Below are 19,433 nucleotides of genomic sequence, written 5' to 3'. Positions count from 1 at the left end.
CACTTGATTTAGCTGTTTGAGACGCTCAGTACGTCTGCGTCTGTCCCAGCCGCATTTCTGCAGGGTGGAAATGTACCTGCTGCTTTTGCATGAATGTGCCAGATAGGAAGATTTCTTGATGTAAAGTGTTGCTTCCTGCAGTGCAGTTCTGCCTGCCTACTGGCCTGCACATCTCACACACATCATGACTTGAATGGTTCCCTACTGGCCAACATGTGTGCTGCTGCTGCTGCTGACGGTTGTCGGTTGTTCTCTTGTGAGTTTTGTTACTCTAGAAAATCAACAACATTGTAACTGATTTGCATTTAACAAAATTTTGACACCAGAAAAAAACCTGTCAGCATGGTGGAAATAACTCTCACTGTCTTGACTGCACGCGCTGTATTTTTCCTCATGCAAAAAAATAATGGAACATAAAATTCAGTATTTAAAATATAAAATTAAATACATAAAAAAAAGAATATATATATATATATACATATACATACAGTTTGCTGTATATGTATATATTATATTAGTCAACTCTCTAACTGCTTCTGACTGCAGACTGGGGCATTAAAAAAAAGCGTGCATGTGGTTGCACATCTGTGGAAAATGTCATAACGTCTTCCAAACCTTTGCTGCATGTTGGGCTGCGTTTATTTAACTCTTCTTCCACTGGAAAAGTGGTCAGAAAAGTGGTTATATCATCATCACAGCGTCTTTATTTCAAAAAGGACTTTCTTTCAAAAAACGGCATTTACAGTATGTGGTCCTGGACAGATTTTGTTTTTATTTTTCAAAGAAAGAGGTCATAGCATGGTAGCTTTGAGGTTTTTCAAATGACACGGCGGTCTGTGGCCACCAGGATGTCCAACACTTGTCGAAGTTTAGCAAACATAATGGCTTGTTTGTGTTCGGAGTACACAAACATACGCCATTTGTTTTGCAGCGCACAAACCTGTGGGTACGTTTGGCAGAGTGACAACTGGGCTCAAAATTCAAACTGCTGATCAGGTATCACAACGTTTAATATGGGTTGCCATAACTTCTTCCTGTGTGAGCAGAAGAGAACTGTGCTGCTGTGCACGCAGCTCCGGTCCAGCCACCACAGGACTGGACGTTTTATTTTTTATTTTCAATCTTAATCGGTCATTTGAACTGACAGATGGTCGACATTTCAGGCTGTTACTTCAGAACTGCGAAGTTTCTTTTGGTGGGAGCCATCGGTGGGGCATTTATGATATTTGATTCGGTCCAACAGGTTTTGTCATATTGTGGATTCTGTGTTTCCTGTATTTGTTGTTTCAAGCATCTAGATGGGAAAAAGCCAATTATTTTGTTAAAGGGGAAGCCCATCCAGAAAACTCCATCTCCATGTGGTTGTCTTCAAAGCCAACCAATCACAGTTTTCTTCTGCCAGTTGGACTTGTACGAAACTAATTGAAGCTGTTGAGTCCAAATCTAGTTGCATGTCAAGACTCTGTGGCCATCGGCGGTCTGTCACAACGAGCATGTCGTTTCTGGTGTAAAAATACCACCCAGTTCAGTTAAAGCTGCTGCTTTTACCGCATCCACTCTTGTCTCTTCAGAAGTACAAAGAGGTGCTTCTTCTTGTCTTCTTCTGTGTTTTTTAAGGGCACCTTATAGCTGCTTCCTGGGTATTTTCCCCCATCCAAAGGTCTTCAAGAGCTGAGCTGTAAATGGCAGGACTTCTCTCTTTCTTGGTCCAGTCCGGTTGCCCCATAAACTCAAACTCAAGCAGCATGGCCACCTTGGACAGCTGAGAGCCTGAACAGACATGAACATGGACTGGTTCTTTAACACTAAGACCAGCTGAAAGCTATTGTGACTGGAGCTTCTAGACTTGTAATTTGAAGTCAGGTCACCATATTATTTCGTTTTAGGTGTAAACTATTGGTGTTTGCGCAAGGCTTTCATCCGCTGCTCTAATGATGCCTTATGACATCAGCTGCTATTGCCTTTCTTTTATGACTATGATAGATGGATGTTTACATTCTGTAGCCCCCTTGTGTGTCAAGCAGTGGATCCTGCACATGCAGGTGTGGTGGGTAAGTGACGGAGCGTTGCCTGTACCCTTCAAAATGGACCAATGTCCACATTTGAATATGAGTCAATCCTTTTTTTTCTTGCAGTATAATTTGCATGAAGGACCGAGTGTCTCTCTGAGCCAATTGGCTGAAAGCTTTGAAAGACCCTGAAACATGCAAACGCAGGCAAATGTTTTCGGGAACCATACAAGGAAAAGGAGTGAGGTCCTGATGATCAGGTGCTGGCTAATCTTTGCATTGTGTGCAATTCTCAAAAAGCAACCAAAAAACAAGCAGCGACTTTTTCCAGATTCATTGTTGGAAACTGAGAGCAACATGGAATACACGTTCAGAGCAGTCACTCACCGCACTGGGATCATCATCTGGAGAGTTGAGGTAATTTTATTTCACAGCGGCTTATACAAAATCACAAATGTAAAACTGTGTGTGTGGACTGACATTTTTCAGAAAGGCAACACTCAGCTGTGCACTCAGTGGGGGAGGGGGGGGACTCTATAGCTCCAAGTGGAAATTAATAGGCATGATTTTTGTGATCATTTCATGAGGCTCTTGTTCCCACTGTGCAACAGAAAATGGAGCTGGTCCAAATCCCAGAGAAGTCTTATGGGAGCTTTTATGAGGGTGACTGCTACGTTCTTCTGTCTGTAAGTGTGAGAGGAATACTGAATCATCATGAGTGAACAGTCTCCACTGCTGTGCGAAAATAAAGATAGATATTTCAGCTTGTCTTATGTTATATAAGGAAAATGAGCAAAGTCTCCATATGGTGGCTCCACTCTGTTGTTGGCATCACAATGTCTTTGTCGATATATCCTTTGTTCTGTCAGTATTTAATGGCCAGTCTAAGACCTATATGAAGGTTGTTTTAATAATGTCTTTGGCAACCACTGTCAATAGAAAGATAGATAGGCAGACAGACAGACACGGACACAGCAAAAGAGAGTTAATGAAGACAACGTGCTGTTTCCACTAATGTGTCATGCATTCCTCCAGACTCAGAAGGTGAGCAGCGCTCTGTCTTACGATATCCACTACTGGATCGGCTCTCAGTCCTCCCAGGATGAACAGGGCGCAGCTGCTGTGTACACCATTCAGCTGGATGAGTTTCTAGGCTGCACCCCTGTCCAGCACCGCGAGGTTCAGAACCATGAATCTGACACATTTAGGGGTTACTTCAAACAAGGGATAATGTGAGTGGAAAGCAAACATTCTGACGGCAGGTCGAGCGTTTTACAGGAAGCATTAAGATCCTGTCCACCATCCTGTCTCCCTCAGCTTTAAGAAAGGAGGGGTCGCGTCCGGCATGAAGCACACTGAAACCAACAGCTACGATGTGAAGAGACTGCTTCATGTCAAGGGAAAGAAAAGAGTGGCCGCTAAAGAGGTGAGCACAGTGACTGCCGGCCGTGTTCCAGGTCAGGGCAGGGGGCGTGGTGTGGGTTGGACCCTTCATTTTGAAACATCTTTCAGGTGGAGATGAGTTGGAAGAGCTTCAACCTTGGAGATGTGTTTCTGCTGGACATTGGGAAGACCATTGTTCAATGGAACGGACCCAAAAGTAACAGACAGGAAAAGCTTAAGGTAAGATTTGTGTGTCGGCATCAAGGCTTGAGTGTATGAACCATTGACTGCATAGAAAGATTGACAGAACTTCATAAACAGACAGAACACCAAAAACCTGCATTCTATCGGCTGGCCTGCAGAAACCGGCAAAGTTGGTTGCAAAAAGGCAGAAAAATCACTGGCTATCAATACAGACATGAGCTCTATATTCAATTGTTATAAACTAGTTCGAAAAGGGTTTCCTGAGTCATTAGTGGAAAAACAACAACAAATAGACTTAAAAGTCAATTTTTTCCAACTTGGTGTAATTTTGAGTAAAAATCACCATGAAGTTGCGACTGACGCTAAAGTTTTGTAGCCAGCTGTAGTCCTGGGATACTCATTCAATCCAGTTTTATAGCATGTGTAAAATTGGTGGTTTTATAGAATTGCTTGTATCTGCAATGATACGAGCTTTTTCTGACTCATTTGAAACTGAACACTTTTTTTTTTTAAATCTTCCCTTTAGTTCTTTTTTTTTTTTTCAATGTTTACATTGTACCTTTGATTCCCAGGGCATGTTGCTGGCCAAAGACATCCGAGATAGAGAGAGGGGAGGTCGGGCGGAGATCAGAATCATCGAGGGTGAAGCAGAGAGCGACTCCCCTCAGAACATGGAGATCCTGACGGAAGTTCTTGGACAAAGATCTTCTGAGCTGACAGAGGGAGCTCCTGATGCAACCGCAGACCAGGAACAGAAGTCCAAACTCACACTTTACCAGTGAGGTCCTCGCTCAACATTGTCGATGACGACTCCTCCTCGTCCATGCTGAGTGCTGCATGTTGCCCTCATGATTTGTCCTCTCTTATGTGTCAGTGTGTCCGATGCTGAAGGTCAAATGAGGGTCACGGAAGTTGCTACCAGACCGCTGAGTCAGGACCTCCTCAAACATGATGTGAGTTGTTTTTTTTTTCCTGCTCTGGCCTTTGTTTGACTCGTTTAGTTCCAAGATTTTAACTCCATATCAATCTTAAGTGACGCTTCAAGCTGTCGAAAATCTTAATCATCAGATCATAAGAGATAGAGCCGGAATGTCTTGTGTCTAGTTTTTCTTTTGCCTTGTTGTCTTCTGCAGTACTCTAAACAGATGTATGAGCTGATTTGATTCTAAGCTAATGCACCTATGGGCTCGTAAATCATGTAACACCTCTTGTACAAGGTTAAGTAGCTCTTTTGTTTTTTGCTCTGAATACTACAAGTAGATGGAAAAAGGGGACAGGACGAGAAAAGTTACTCACAACTTCTTCCTATCCATTTTAAACATGAGGTTTAAGTGAAATTTGTTTTTTTGTTTTTTGTTTTTTGTTCTTTTTTTGCTGAAGTTGTTGTTTTGTTTGTGTGTGTAGGGTGGTGATTCCTAATTGTACCTCGATTATATTTTATTTTCTCAAAATGTCCATTAAAAAAAAACAAAAAAAACATCTAATTCCAATTTCAATAATCCAACAGGACTGCTACATCTTGGATCAGGGAGGCGCAAAGGTATTTGTGTGGAAAGGAAAGAAAGCGAACAGGGCTGAGAGACAGGCCGTCATGGCCCGAGCTTTGGTGAGTGCATCAGTTCCTTTGGGAATGACATATTTACATTCGATGGAATGGAATTTGGGTGAAAGTGGTCAAAAATTAAGTTTTCTAATGTTATAATTTAACTTGCTGGACTTTGCAGGAGTTTATCAAAGCCAAAAACTACCCAATCACAACGAACGTGGAGACGGTGAATGACGGAGCCGAGTCGACGCTTTTCAAACAGCTGTTTCAGAGGTGGACAGTGAAGGAGCAAACACAAGGGCTGGGCAAAGTGCACACAAGAGGGAAAGTGGGTATGTGTGATTTTGAGGTTCACAAAATAAGGACAAAGACCAACAACAGTCGCAGTTTATTTATTTTCACTATTTATCTTAATCAACATTTTTCTTTTTCTTTTCTTTACGACTCAGCCCATATCGTACAGGAGAAGTTTGACGCCTCTCTGATGCACGTGATGCCGGAAGTCGCTGCCCAAGAGCGACTGGTGGACAACGGCACTGGCCAAGTGGAGGTAACCGACAATTAGGGTTTCTTTTACTGTGAAGAGCATTTATGGATATTTTTTTAAGGTTCAAAGATGGAACCAGTGTGCTTCGGTTTGCTGACGTCATGTTAACACACGGAGATTGAAAAGTAACCCTGACAAAAAAAATATCATCAGTCACTGATATTAATGCCACTAGAAATCAATGAATTGAAAATAATACAGTTCCAGATAGATTTAAAAGCATGACATCTTTGCCATTTCCCAATTTGGGATTAACAAAGTACATCTATCTATCTATCTATCTATCTATCTATCTATCTATCTATCTATCTATCCATCTATCTATCTATCCCTCCATCTATCTATCTATCTATCTATCTATCTATCTATCTATCTATCTATAATCCATCCCTCCATCTATCTATCTATACATCTATCTATCTATCTATCTATCCCTCCATCTATCTATCTATCTATCTATAATCCATCCCTCCATCTATCTATCTATACATCTATCTATCTATCTATCTATCCCTCCATCTATCTATCTATCTATCTATAATCCATACCTCCATCTATCTATCTATCTATCTATAATCCATACCTCCATCTATCTATCTATACATCTATCTATCTATCTATCTATCTATCTATCTATCTATCCCTCCATCTATCTATCTATCTATCTATCTATCTATCTATAATACATCCCTCCATCTATCTATCTATCTATCTATCTATCTATCTATCTATCTATCTATCTATAATCCATCCCTCCATCTATCTATTTATCTATCTGTCTATCTATCTATCTATCCATCCATCCATAATCCATCCCTCCATCTATCTATTTATCTATCTGTCTATCTATTTATCTATCTGTCTATCTATCTATCTATCCATCCATAATCCATCCCTCCATCTATCTGTCTATCTATCTGTCTATCTGTCGCCACCAAACTGGAACTCTAAGCATCCCATGTTTTTTTCAGGAACCACATTGGAATGAAGCTGAAAAGAGAATTGCTTATTTTAGAAGAGTGCTATTGCTGACATACTAGAAAATTGCATTTTAAACTGATGCAATGGACATGTTAAGATGCCTGCAAGGTCAGACTCTGTATGTGTGTGTTCAGGTGTGGAGGGTCGAAGATCTGGAGCTCGTCCCTGTGGATCCTGAATGGTTTGGATATTTCTACGGAGGAGACTGTTACCTAATCTTGTACACCTACTTGGTTCACAGCAGGAAGTGTTACTTACTCTACATATGGCAGGTGAGTCACTACCTTGAGTGGCCATCGTCTTTTCCGCCCCCTGGTTTAGCCCCTCCCATTGTTCCTCCGAGTCATTGCACCTGCGTGAATTTGAGCACTTGACTGTTTTAAGGGACGCCACGCGACTCAAGATGAAGTGGCAGCCTCAGCGTTCCAGGCTGTGCATTTGGACCAGCAGCACGGTGGTGAGCCAGTGCAAGTCAGACTAACGATGGGTAAAGAGCCAAGACACTTCATGTCGATTTTCAAGGGGAAAATGGTCATTTTTGAGGTACTACACAACAAATATATTCTTGAACAATCTCCTCAGAAACATTTGACTTTATCCACAATGTTGTCAATACATGTAGATTTCATACAAGTCTTTTAATCTTGTAATTAGGGCGGCACATCTAGAAAAGGGTCGACTGATCCAGAACCACCAATCAGGTTGTTCCAGATCCACGGTTCTGACCCGTCCAATACCAAAGCTATTGAAGTTCCAGCCCTGGCTACCTCGCTCAACTCCAATGATGTCTTCTTACTGAAGAACCAGTCTGGAATATATCTGTGGTGTGGAAAGGTAGAAACAATGATCTTACTATCAGAACCTGCAAAAAGTGATAAATGAATGCACCATGTAAAAACTAGATCCAGATCTTCATCGCCATTTTTAAAAAAATATATTGAGAACAATTTTAAGAAAAAAACAAACATATTCAAATCTTTTAGAAACGTCCAGAATGAGAGTCTTTTTTTTTCTTGTTAAACAATAAGAATGGTAAAACAGTTATGTAACAACATGTATTGGGTCCAAACATTAATAATACTGTATTTACATTTGAGGAAGTTGGCTGACAGACTGTTTAAGCTCTCTGAGCCAACAACATAACTACGCTGATATCAGGCCTCAGAAATTTGGGTGTTGCCAGGATTTGGGTGAATTGGAGAATTTGTCAGGTACATTGGACTATCGAAGTATCGAAATACCGTTAAACCTACTAAGGAGCAAGACAAGGGTTTATACCAATTCATCATTTCCACAGCAGTCCTAAAGGTTAAGTGTGTAATATTTGGAGAATTTGAAGAAGAAAGAGCGACATCAGGTGCTTACATTTTGGGCTTGCCAGTGAACTACAGTGGCCTGCACACCCAAATCTGCATACCTTGTCCACCTTCCTCTTCGTTGGTTTATTCGAATACGCGAGCATTCACCCTGAATATGAATATATGAAGATGGCAGCTAACTGGGAGCAAGACCCTTGAAATATATATATATACATATATATATATACATATATATATGTGTGTGTGTGTGTGTGTACAGCCAGCCTAATTGCTGAAAATAGGTAAGTTAATAGTTAATGTTTCCTAACTGAAGGCACAAGTTGGCACAAGTGCAATGGCACAAGTTGCAAATGTTTGCCTCTTACTAGTTCATGTGGTTATTGTTAGTGTTTGGTAGTCATAAAACAGATCACAGCAAGATAGACCACATTTATTGAGTGACGCAAGAGTGAGTGCGACACCTGCTGACCAGGAGGCAGAAATTCTTCCCCTGTACAATAACTTTTAATTATGTTATAAAGTCTCATCAAAACCATATATTTATATCCAAAAGTATGATCCACTTAAAGGTCCAGTGTGTAACATTTGGCCTAAATTGTAACCAGTTGATGTTGCAGGTTCAAAATTTCAAAATATTACACACTGGACCTTTGAAGTGGGTGTCACTGTTTCCAGGGTTCAAGTGGGGATGAGAGAGCCATGGCAAAGGAGCTCAGCTCCGTCATTGCTAAGAGAGGCTCGGAGGAGATCGTAGCAGAGGGTCAGGAGCCCATTGAATTCTGGGAGCTGCTCGGAGGGAAAGCTCCCTATGCCAATTCCAAAAGGTGACGTTAAAAAAGTGTTACACAACGACCTTTGAAGCGAGGTAATCGTGCTACGCTGACGCTGGTTCGACTCCCTGGCGGCAGACTACAGCTGGCAGTTTTGGATCATCAGCCACGACTGTTTGAATGCTCCAATAAGACGGGCCATTTCATCGTCACCGAGGTGACACACTTCACTCAGGATGACCTCAGCGAGGATGACATAATGCTGCTGGATACATGGGACCAGGTAGTGTGAACGTCCTCCAGTGCTAAGAAGCAGTTTGCTCAGACGGATTTTATCTGACAGGTGACTGACCTGATTCTCTCAGAGCCAGGCATCATTTGGAAACTGCACTCCTCCTTCCAGGTGTTCCTCTGGATCGGCAAAGAGGCCAATGAGGTTGAGCACAGGGAAGCAGTGGTCACAAGCAGAGAGTATCTACACACCCACCCCGGTGACCGAGACCCAGACACCCCCATCATCCTGATAAAACAGGGGTTTGAGCCGCCGACCTTCACTGGATGGTTCACAGCCTGGGACAGCACCAAATGGAGTGTAAGTCCTTCCACTCTCAAGAAAACGCACCAGCAACATTGGAAAATGTGCTGACAAAAGTGGGTGTGGTGTTCTTAAAGGAAGGGAAGAGCTACGAGGAGCTGAAAAGGCAGCTGGGAGATGTTGCCTCACCTGTCAGTGTTACTGCTCTAGTAAGTTTACACACTATAGATTTCAGAAATATAACAATTGTTATATTTATAATATATTTGTTATAATATAACAAACCAAGGAAAAAGTGCTATTTCAAAGAAAACAACAATTAATGACTTTAAACCCCAATGTTGTGAATGTACAGCAGCTGGACTGTGCTCAAGGAGAGAAAAAAACATTTCCTCCAGATGAACTGCTCAACAAGCTCGCGGGGGAGCTGCCTGAAGGTGTTGACCCAGCTGAGAAAGAGGTGAGTGTGCCTCGCACCAAGAATAGCTGCTGTTTCTTTTGTTATGGCCTGTACGAAGCCCAAGTGTTTCAAATTAAATTAACTTTAGATATATATATATTTTTTAATGTATTTATTACATGTTTAAAGATGTCTTCTAAATACATTTGTTTTGTTTTTTTTATGTCTCCTTTTATGACTATATAATATCGCAAAAAAAAGAAGAAAAAAAAATAATTCTTGGTAATAATGGATCTATAAACAAAACATCTTTATTTTCAGAAACATCTTTCTGACCAGGACTTCACCGGCATCTTTGGAATGACCAAAGACGACTTTGCAAATCTGCCGCACTGGAAAAAACTGAGCATGAAAAAAGAAAAGGGAATGTTTTAATGAGTTTTTTTTTTTTTTTATTAATGCCATATTTGCTACTACAATCAATGTCTAATCACTTTCCCTGACATATCTGTTAACTAGTTAGACGCGTTGAATTGTCACTGTTAAACTTATCTTTATTATTTAAACTTGATTGTCTTGATTATTTATGAAAAATAAACAGTTTATTCTGCTGTGTTTGTCTCTGATTTTGACAAACAACTAACATTTCACCTCTTCAGGTCCAGCCAAAGAAAAGGAAATTGAACATAATTAAAAATTAAAATTGACAGGTGTTTAACATTCATTTGAAAATGAATAATAATTCAAATAAAACAAACAAACAAAAAAAAAACATCAGAACCAATTTATGGTGTGAACAGAAAACAATGCCAATACTGCCGTCTGTTGGAGAAACAACGTAACACTCAAAACCACACCCCTCACCTTTTACAGCCAGGAATAGTAGATGCGTAGTGAGTCACGATAGCAACAGAGATGAGTAGTGCATTCAATGTAAGTACATGGTGTAGGCAATGCAAGTATAACGTGTATGTCCAAAGCCATGTACAGCATGCATGAGTCTAAAGGGGCATAAATTCAGCTGTTCATTCTATCTTAAAAATAACCTTTCATCGTATGAAAATGATTATTAATATGACATTAACATAGGTAATATAAGGAGAAATGTGACAATGTGAAGAAATGCTGCCTTTAAACAGATGACAGTCATTGTCTTCCTCATCCTGCACTGGTTAAAGGTTTTTAAAGGTGCATAGAAGTGTCTTGCAGGAAAGTCAATATTCCAAAACAACACATAATAACACAGAGACATCAAGGATTATTCCCTCCATTTATTTTGATATGTCTATAATGTCATTTCAGAGAATATAAATGTATTTCTTTAGCTGCTGAACATTTCTTTTTACAAAGTTCAGTAAAAGCATCGTAAAATAAGTAAAATATCACACACACCAACTGACACTGAGAAGACCAGGTTTAGATTAGAAAAAACATCTGATTGCCTGATTAGTTGTCATTTTCACTGCCGACTGAACAGAAGGTAACAGAACTTGACAGCTTTAATCATCACAAACGTAAGACTTGAGTGAAGTTAAAGCAACAAAAACAACCAATGATTGTGTCGCTAAGATGTGGCTAACAGCGGTGCTGCCAGTCATACAGTAACATGGTGGCAGGAACATACCAGCAACTTGTGGAACCAGCAGGCACAACAGAGAGTCAAGTTTTGACATGTCTAACAGTACCATGTAAAAATGAAAGACTAGATGACCATGTGCCAAAGACTGACTGGGCACCATGTTCGCTTTCAACTTATAAAACGTACATCAACGTAAAAAAAAGTTGAAAAAATCCTCTTCTTCTTAACGGCATCTCTAGAGTAAATACGTTTAAACAAAGCACTGAATAACATCAGTGTGAACATACTTATAAATAGCAGATACGGGCAGTCTGGATATAGATTTACATTCTTAGGTGCTCATGCAAAATGTTGCTCAACGTGAAAGGGGCTGTTACAAGCATAAAAAAAGCTGGAACATTGTAAAAGATAAACATTTCTTTAAAATAAAAAAAGATCAAATACAAAGTGTCTACAGCAATACAAGACTTTTAAAGAGACTCACGTTTCAGCAACTTTCACAGCAGATGCGAAAACGTACAGTACCAGCATGCACAGCGGTGCCTGCAAGTCTGCCCATGACTTATCTGTAATGTGTTGTAAAGGGAATGTTGTCTTTATTATGTAGTCTGGCACATCAATATAACGCCATATAAAACCGTTTCAAAGTGCAAATGCAGCTAAAGGAATTTCACCCAAATGTATAGAAAAACGGAAAGAGTTCTAGAAAAAAATAGGGACGGTCGTACAAAAATGTAAAAGGTCAGCAAAGGCAGTAAACAGGTGGTGTTTCCCCAACAGTATCAGTACCTTCAAATCTTAACGTGTCCTAAAAATACCTGCATGCATTCTACTAGAGACCTACGTGAGACGCAGAGCAAAGAGCAATCTCATAGTAAAAATAAATACATAATTAAAAAAAAAAAAAGACAAAAATCTGAAACCTTCAGATTGTCTCCCGTTTCCCACGTGCAATGATGTCAATGTCAAAACAACAGGGAAGAAAATACCCTTTGAGCCAACTGTGTTTTGTCCACACGTTAATCTGCTGTCCTGGCAGCTAAAATTCTAAACGGTGTCTAAAAGAGGTAACTGGTCAAAGCAGCGTGGAGCATATTTTTTTTTTTAAAGTCAAAATGTTCAAAAGGAATAATTGGACGTTAATATAAAGTGGTTGGAACGGTTGGACCTCCAGCCAGTGACCCGCCTGGTTTCCTGAGTTCATTTGTCTCCCATTTACAAGTGAAACGCTTCTACGTTGCTTAAGAACTGCACTCAACTCAACTGCTGTTGTCAAATATCGTACCAGTGGGAAAAAAACAAAGAATTTCTATTCTTTACTGCTGTAATTTCTTTCTTATCAAAATGATTAGAGCCTCAAAGTGACGCCTTGTTTTGCTATCTGTACCTGGAAGGTACGAAAGATAAAATGACTAAATCCACTCAAAAGCTGCAACATGCACGTTTTGGTTTGTTTTTTTGTTGGTGTTTTCTCAACAAATAAATCCAACACTACTAGTCTGCTAACTCCTCTTACCTTTCACTGCAACCACTTTTACCGTTTGCTGGAAAAAAAAAAAACATACATCGCAATAATGTGTAAAACCTCAACTTAGATAGCTTTTCACCCCTGATGCTCAATAAATATCTTGTATCTGTTTTTACCCTCTAGTGGAAGATTTAGAAAGTAGTTACAGCCACAAGCAGGCCAACAACGGTGGTGCTAATTAGGACACGACACAGTTTTCAGGGGATTTCGGCTGCTGGGCATCGTCGTGGTGGTCCGAGTCATGTGGCAGCTCCAGGCTCTCTGATTGGCCCGGGTACAGCCTCTCGTGCTCGGGGGTCTCGGCAGACGCGTCTTCGTAGGCGCTGAGGCTGTCCGTGTCATTCTGCTCGGCTGAAGAGAGGTCTCGCTCGCCCGCCGCCGTGCTGCCGCTGTCGTAGGGCCTCTGCAGGACCCCGTCGGCAGCGGCCGGGACGTCCAGGGCCAGAGAGGGGACGTGGCTCAGCGACTGGCTCACCACCTGCTTCAGCTTCGCCAACACGCTGCCTTCGTCCGCTGCTTCGTCGCTCTGCCCCGGCCCGGTCTTGCAAAGCGGCGGCTCTTCGGTTTCTGCACCTCTTCCTCGTCTTGTGGCTTCGGCGTCTCCTGGTGCGTCGACAGGCGCAGGTGGACTGTTGTTGCTTTCCTATGGACAGACATGACGTTAAGGAAAGAAAAAAGAAAAATAATCAAAATAAAATATCAGAATATCACAAAAGGTTAACATTCAAATGTGGGATTTCACAGTTTTCTCTCATGTTAAGTTCCAGTGTGTAATATTTGGCCTGATATATGATTTATATTGGTAAAAGCTTAATATACAGTCCATAAATACATGAAAAAAAGTGTACACTCTTACTTACTTACTCCTATCTATAGAACGGTTTTCTTATATATATATATATATATATATATATATATATATATATATATATATATATATATACATATATATATATACATATATACATATATATATACACACATATATATACATACATATATATATACATATATATATACACATCAATCTCAAAATATTACACACCTTTAAGATAGAGACTATACAGTATTAAGTTAACAAGAAAGATTAATTAATCATTATCACTGAATTCCACTGAAACTCTTAATTTGCCAAACATGAGGAGAGGAAGTGAAGGCACCACTGCTAAGATGCTGATTAACACAACGTGGCAAGAAAAACCATTCCCAATAACTCATGATCTCAGTGACGTGACAATGCTACCGTTGCATAACCTCTTTCATAAGATTTCACATCTTCATACATAAATTCAAAAAAAAAAAAAAAATTCTGTGTGGTGCTCTGTGGTTATGTAAGGTTCTCTGAATTGTCACATTACCTCTTTTAATCTCTCCACCTCCTGCATTAGAGAACAGACCTTGCGCTCCAGTTTCCTCTTGGCCTGCCTCTCCTGCTCCAGCGCCTAAAACCAGCGAACACACAGTCAGAATGGGTGGGAAGCAGCAGCAGCAGCAGCAGCAGCAGCAGCGTGTCAGTGTCTTAATTTACATCAGAAAACAATATGCTGAACATACAGTTGGTAGTTGGTTGTTTTGATATGAGTTAATAATTTCTTTCTCTATCATTCTGCTCATTGTGATTTTTACAGTGAAAGCAGCATTTTATTCATAGACTTTCCTTTCACCAAACACTGTTTAAGAGGCCAAACGTCGACTTAATATGGAGAAATCCATTCTTTGAGAGGGAGTAAACTACATACGGCCTGCATCTCATGAGAAGACGCATGCTTTTATCTGTGCCATAAGACGATACAAAACAAAACAAAAAAAATCATAAATAAAATTTAAAAAAAAGAAACTAACAGCAAGGTCTTGCGTAATCAAATTTGAATTGAAATGTAAGCCTGTGCAATTATAGAAATAGAAAGATTATAGAAATAGTGTATTACAAATAATTTAACTGAGTGAAGCACCAAATCCATCAATACATCACTCCAGCCCTAATAACTGCATACTGATTTCTAGAAATACATTGACGAGTATCATTTTGTATTTAGTTGATCCAAACAATTCAACTGCAAACAGATCCAGTTCCGACAAAACTGAAAAGCTTAGACTGAAGCGAAAATCTGCCAAGCTAATAATTATTTTGTACAGATAACTAAGTATTAATTAGTAACTGTTAACCAAACAGGGCTCAGTGAGGAAGGGAAGCATTGTATTTTACGACTTGACGTGGACCACGTCGGTTTAGCGTGACCGTCAGGGCCTAGCGTACATGTCCAAAAGTATCTTTGACATACCGAACCAGCCTGGCCAGCTTCTCTTTGCGCCTCAGCCAGCAGCTCCTCCACCCCCTCCAGAGTGTCCTGCAGGACATCCACCTGGAACAACAGAGCCTCTCGCTCGACCTCCAGCCCACGCAGCTCCTGCACCACCTCGTCATAGCTGGCCTGCAGCTCCAGCTACAGTCATGCCATAAGGAAAAACAAAAGCTTCAGTGTGGGCAGGGTAACAATGCGTGGCAGTAAGTGGGTGGGCACGTGTCACGTCAGGCTTCACTGCAATTACACCATTGGTGAGAGAAAATGAGCTCTAGCGATTGTGACAATGGATGGATGGATAATGTTAATCGCTAATCATAATTACTGACGTGACAACAATTACAAAAACTCACCATTTCTGGTACTCCCATGAAAAGATCCTGCTCAGAGTGCTGAAAAGGAACAAACATCCATTTACTGTGAATAACACTAGAAGTGATGTAATTAGGTCAAAGCGGGGCCAACTTGAGATTCTGAACATTTTGTTTAGAACCAAGGCAGTGCCCTGTGTTAACACGTAGTCACAGAAAACACATTTTAAAGTCAAAATTTCAAAGCTTTCTCGTCATCCTCTCTCTCTTTCTCCCAAAAGAAGCTGATCTGCCAACTTCACACAATCTGGTGAGTCACACACTGAGGTCACAGCTATCAGCATGTGACATTGTCGACAACAATAACAGAGGATCGTGTTTGATAATGTCACTCAAAGGACAGTATGTCTGATAAGAACAGCAGACCGTGTGCTTAGTCTTTGATAATGCCACCGAAAACATTGCTAAATATAAAAACATTGCTAAATATCAATCAATCTCCAACTCTCTGCAACACTGCTTCACTGCAGTCCTTATAACATTCACTGTTCTTTTTTATTCTAAGACAAAAAATGTGCTCTTTATTAATTCAAATATTTCGACTTCAGTACTGCTTTGCTAACGTGTATTTAAAACACAGTACTCACATTACATGATACTAGTACTAGAGACTATTTTAAAAACACATGCGGTCCAGCAGTAACCAATGACACTGCTTCAATAACTGTCGACTTTTCGTACTTTTTGAGTGGTTCATGAATGATGCATTATGAAGATTTATTTTTATGACTTCTGCAGACGAGCAGAATCTGAGTGCATCCCACGTCCTGCTGACTCACACACGCCTGATCCTGCATGACTGCGGTTGACAAGTCACGGTTGCCAAATACCAACAGACAATACAAATATGCTCACACCTCTGCAATTAAGAGTGGCCGTTCCCATGTTGTCTTTTTCCATCTTATCACACTGAGTCTGATCAAGACCCCTCATTCAAAACGAGTCATAGTGAGCAAAGTCCAGTAAAATTCTTGTCTTTCTTTTGTTATTTAAGGAAAACGACAAAAAAGCTCCTTACGGTGGCTCCAATCTGTTGCTAGCATCATGATTTTGTTTTGTCTGTATTTAATGGCCAGTCTAACAAAAACAAATGAAACCTATGTGCCAGATGTTAATAATGTTTTTCGGCCACCACGATGGATCAATCAATCGACTGATAGATAGATTGATCGGGTGGAGCTGCTGTTTACACCAATCGGCTAGAGGACAGAGGAGTTTCTCGGCTACACTCCCGTCCAGCACCGTGACTTTCAGAAACAATGAGGTAAATTTAAAACAAGGAATAATGTGAGTGCAAACATTCTAAGAGCAGGCCAAGCAGATACTGCTGAAGATTCACAGAAGGTTGGAGCCGAGTGACAAAACAGGAGTAATTGGAGGCAAATCAATGCAAAAACAAGCATGCAAATTATTTTGCGCAGATCACTTATTCTTTAGTTTTATCTATCAGCATACTAGTTTTATCCAGGTTCAGGATAATATTGAGAAGTCATCTTTAATCTCTAAAATCAGGTTTATTTTTTGGGGAATTCAATCACGCATTTGAGAAAGAAAAATCCCTATTTGCTGTTACTGTCAGTCAACGACAGACATTTTGTAAACACTCGATCGGAAATTGAGAAATTGTACAGAAATCTTTTCCCACAGAAAAAAGAGGAAGGAAAAACTAAACTAATCAGTGTTTAGTTTAAAACGTCAAGCACACTTACCGTATAAGCAGTCCTTCAGCACTATTTGTTTTGAAATTAATGTAATAAGTCTGACTGAATTGACATCACAAAATATCACTGCGATCACAACACTGTATCTGCGCATCTGCCTGGGACTCAAGTCTAATGTTGATAGGAGAAATCTCAGTGTGATCAGCTGACTTGCCCCTACCTGACTGCCACTCCTCCTCTTCAGGGTGCCTGCTCGGCTCTCACTCCGTGTTGGACGCCTGCTGGAGGAACTCTCAGTCTGGTGAAAAACCAAAGTGGACGTCAGGTGGAGGAGCCCCGGCATCACAACAAGCCAAGAGCAGCTAGCCAGCTTAGCTACAATTCAGGAAGTTACCGATGCTGTGAGCATTGTGAGCCAAAGTCGACAACTGTTGTTCTATCCCAGTTTCAGAAGGTTACACATGTCCACTGCTCATGCTCGTAGCATTCAATGTATTTATATTCTCATTGTAACATGTAAAATGTGGTTGCTAAAGAAGACGAGACATTAAAAAAAAAAAAAAAAAAAAGACGGTGTGATTTCTTCGCTCACCTCTTTTATAATGCTGCGAAGAGACTCGTCCTCGCTTAATCCCCGAGAAAATGTCCGTTTCTTGGGCGAGCCGTTGCTCTCCAGAGCCACTGAAAGCATGTTTGTTGTGTTTGTGTTTGTGAAGTTGTTATTTAGAGAAAGAAACACCCCCGTGTATCCGAGGTGAGTGTCGCTGTTGTGCGATTTGTTTCCTACGCAGCTGTGTTAGACGCCGACGCCCAGGCCTGACACTACGGCAAGCCAGGGCAGCCAAAAAGTGCTTAAAGCCCGCCCTCGCTCCGCCCACTCGCAGGGTGAGGGCGATGGTATGGCATTTGTTTTTTAGTGTTTGGCTTTTCAAAAGTCAGGCAAACACAAGGCGCGCCACAGGTTGCAAGATTATTTATGCCTCATGATTATATTAAGTAATATATTGAAATGGTTTTTATTGCATAAAACACCCGTAGGAGCCAAAGTAGCCCTTTATTTTTGTTCCCCAACACCTGTATTCCATAAATTGCTTAATTAGCCTCAGCAGCGTTTACGAGGCTTGACATTTTCCGTTGACTGTTTCTTTTCCATTAGGCGTTTCTTTATGTTCTGGACCTTTTTGGAACACGTCAGACAGCCAAGGAAAAGCTCTACAGCGCTAATTTTAAAACAGAATGGACTTAAAGACGATATAGTCGCGACAGTATAGTCTTCTTTTCCTTGTGTATTGTCTGATACATCCTGAGACGAACGCTAGGAGAGATTGTATAAGGAAACAGAGAAAACATGTAGTCAATTTAGATGAAGCAGTTTGTACTGGAGGGTCACCCCCCTGTTAGAAAGCGAACGGTTACTCTGAAGAAAGGTTTGTGTGCAGCCCCATACAACACACAATATATTTTAACATATTCTTTGTGATCATCCCCATACAAACATTTCCCATGTGACCATTAACCCTATTTATTCTGACACAGTCGTGTACATTCTCTCAAAACAACGACCATCTATTAATTAAATCTGTACATATACCTGTGGTGTTGGAGCTGTATCTTTGGAGCTGTCCACAATGGCTGTGAGACCTCCCTAAGGTGGACCGGGGCCTGGTTATTCCAATGGAATAAACTTACTTCTGTAATCAAGTCGGTATCAACGAGGACTCCTTCATTATCTACACATAACTGCTGCGTGACAAACCACTCATGAGACTCCGGACGTGCTGTAGCCTGCTTCATCGCTGACGGCTTCATCGCACCTACTCCCGCACCAAGCTGGGTGAAAAGGTGAGCATTTTCTCACATTAAGGGGCGCTGGTTCGTTTGTTTAAGCTATTGTGTGCTTGTGGAGTGGCCACACCGTAAAGATAATTTGTGTGGGTGTGCATGGTTGTGTTGGTGTTTGGGGTGACGCCTCGTCTAAATTTGGGTTTATTGCATTGTAGGCAATGCAATGGGGCGAGGTACAATAGAGAAACACAATGAAATTCAGAGAAATAACTTCTGGGAAAGAAGAGGGGGTAAAAATGAGTATAGCTGAGTTAGTAATGTTTAAGTAAGCTAAATAACGGTGCAAGATAAACGAAAAGGGGGCCCATATCTTCTTAACGGCAAGACGTGTGAATTAGACACTGCATGAAAATTTGCTTTAAGAAGTAGTGATGGGCTTTTAAAGACATGACATGTGAAATGAAGGAATGAGGAAATGAAGATATGAAGACATGAAGAAATGAAAACATATG

At 40.7% G+C, this 19,433-nt stretch overlaps 2 protein-coding genes across 2 annotated transcripts; one reads left to right on the top strand and one right to left on the bottom strand.

The window, feature by feature from the left end:
* Positions 1-2,284: 2,284 nt before the first annotated feature.
* Positions 2,285-10,799, top strand: avil (advillin). Its single transcript, XM_076024478.1, has 19 exons — positions 2,285-2,426; positions 2,621-2,695; positions 3,045-3,241; positions 3,327-3,435; positions 3,522-3,632; positions 4,169-4,374; positions 4,471-4,549; positions 5,104-5,202; positions 5,321-5,474; positions 5,592-5,692; positions 6,805-6,942; positions 7,055-7,213; positions 7,325-7,504; positions 8,665-8,813; positions 8,898-9,042; positions 9,163-9,351; positions 9,432-9,503; positions 9,650-9,754; positions 10,016-10,799. The coding sequence occupies exons 1-19, from the start codon at positions 2,367-2,369 to the stop codon at positions 10,127-10,129; spliced, it is 2,442 nt and encodes an 813-aa protein (XP_075880593.1). The 5' UTR covers positions 2,285-2,366; the 3' UTR covers positions 10,130-10,799.
* Positions 10,800-11,279: 480 nt separating this feature from the next.
* On the bottom strand, positions 11,280-17,964 carry LOC142887132 (uncharacterized). The gene is made up of 6 exons (XM_076024481.1): positions 17,729-17,964; positions 17,357-17,434; positions 15,458-15,496; positions 15,084-15,245; positions 14,160-14,243; positions 11,280-13,444 (listed from the first exon to the last, which is right to left on the bottom strand). Exons 1-6 carry the CDS (start codon positions 17,825-17,827, stop codon positions 12,980-12,982), a joined length of 927 nt encoding a protein of 308 aa, XP_075880596.1. The 5' UTR covers positions 17,828-17,964; the 3' UTR covers positions 11,280-12,979.
* Positions 17,965-19,433: the final 1,469 nt, after the last annotated feature.

This window comes from Nelusetta ayraudi, unplaced genomic scaffold (genome assembly GCF_046127955.1).
Source record: "Nelusetta ayraudi isolate G7.1 ecotype Tasmania unplaced genomic scaffold, CSIRO-AGI_Nayr_v1 ptg000017l, whole genome shotgun sequence".
NCBI classification, from domain to species: domain Eukaryota; kingdom Metazoa; phylum Chordata; class Actinopteri; order Tetraodontiformes; family Monacanthidae; genus Nelusetta; species Nelusetta ayraudi.
The sequence above is the reverse complement of the archived record's forward strand: the minus strand, read 5'-3'. Positions and strand labels throughout refer to the sequence as shown.

Coding starts and splice junctions, on each gene's coding strand:
- LOC142887132 (XM_076024481.1), bottom strand. CDS start 17,827: ATGCTTTCAGTGGCTCTGGAGAGCAACGGCTCGCCCAAGAAACGGACA. Junction 15,246..15,457: donor TCATGGGAGTACCAGAAATG/GTGAGTTTTTGT, acceptor GCATGACTGTAG/CTGGAGCTGCAGGCCAGCTA. Junction 13,445..14,159: donor AGGTGGAGAGATTAAAAGAG/GTAATGTGACAA, acceptor GTCTGTCCATAG/GAAAGCAACAACAGTCCACC.
- avil (XM_076024478.1), top strand. CDS start 2,367: ATGGAATACACGTTCAGAGCAGTCACTCACCGCACTGGGATCATCATC. Junction 7,214..7,324: donor GGAAAATGGTCATTTTTGAG/GTACTACACAAC, acceptor TCTTGTAATTAG/GGCGGCACATCTAGAAAAGG. Junction 9,504..9,649: donor CTGTCAGTGTTACTGCTCTA/GTAAGTTTACAC, acceptor GTGAATGTACAG/CAGCTGGACTGTGCTCAAGG.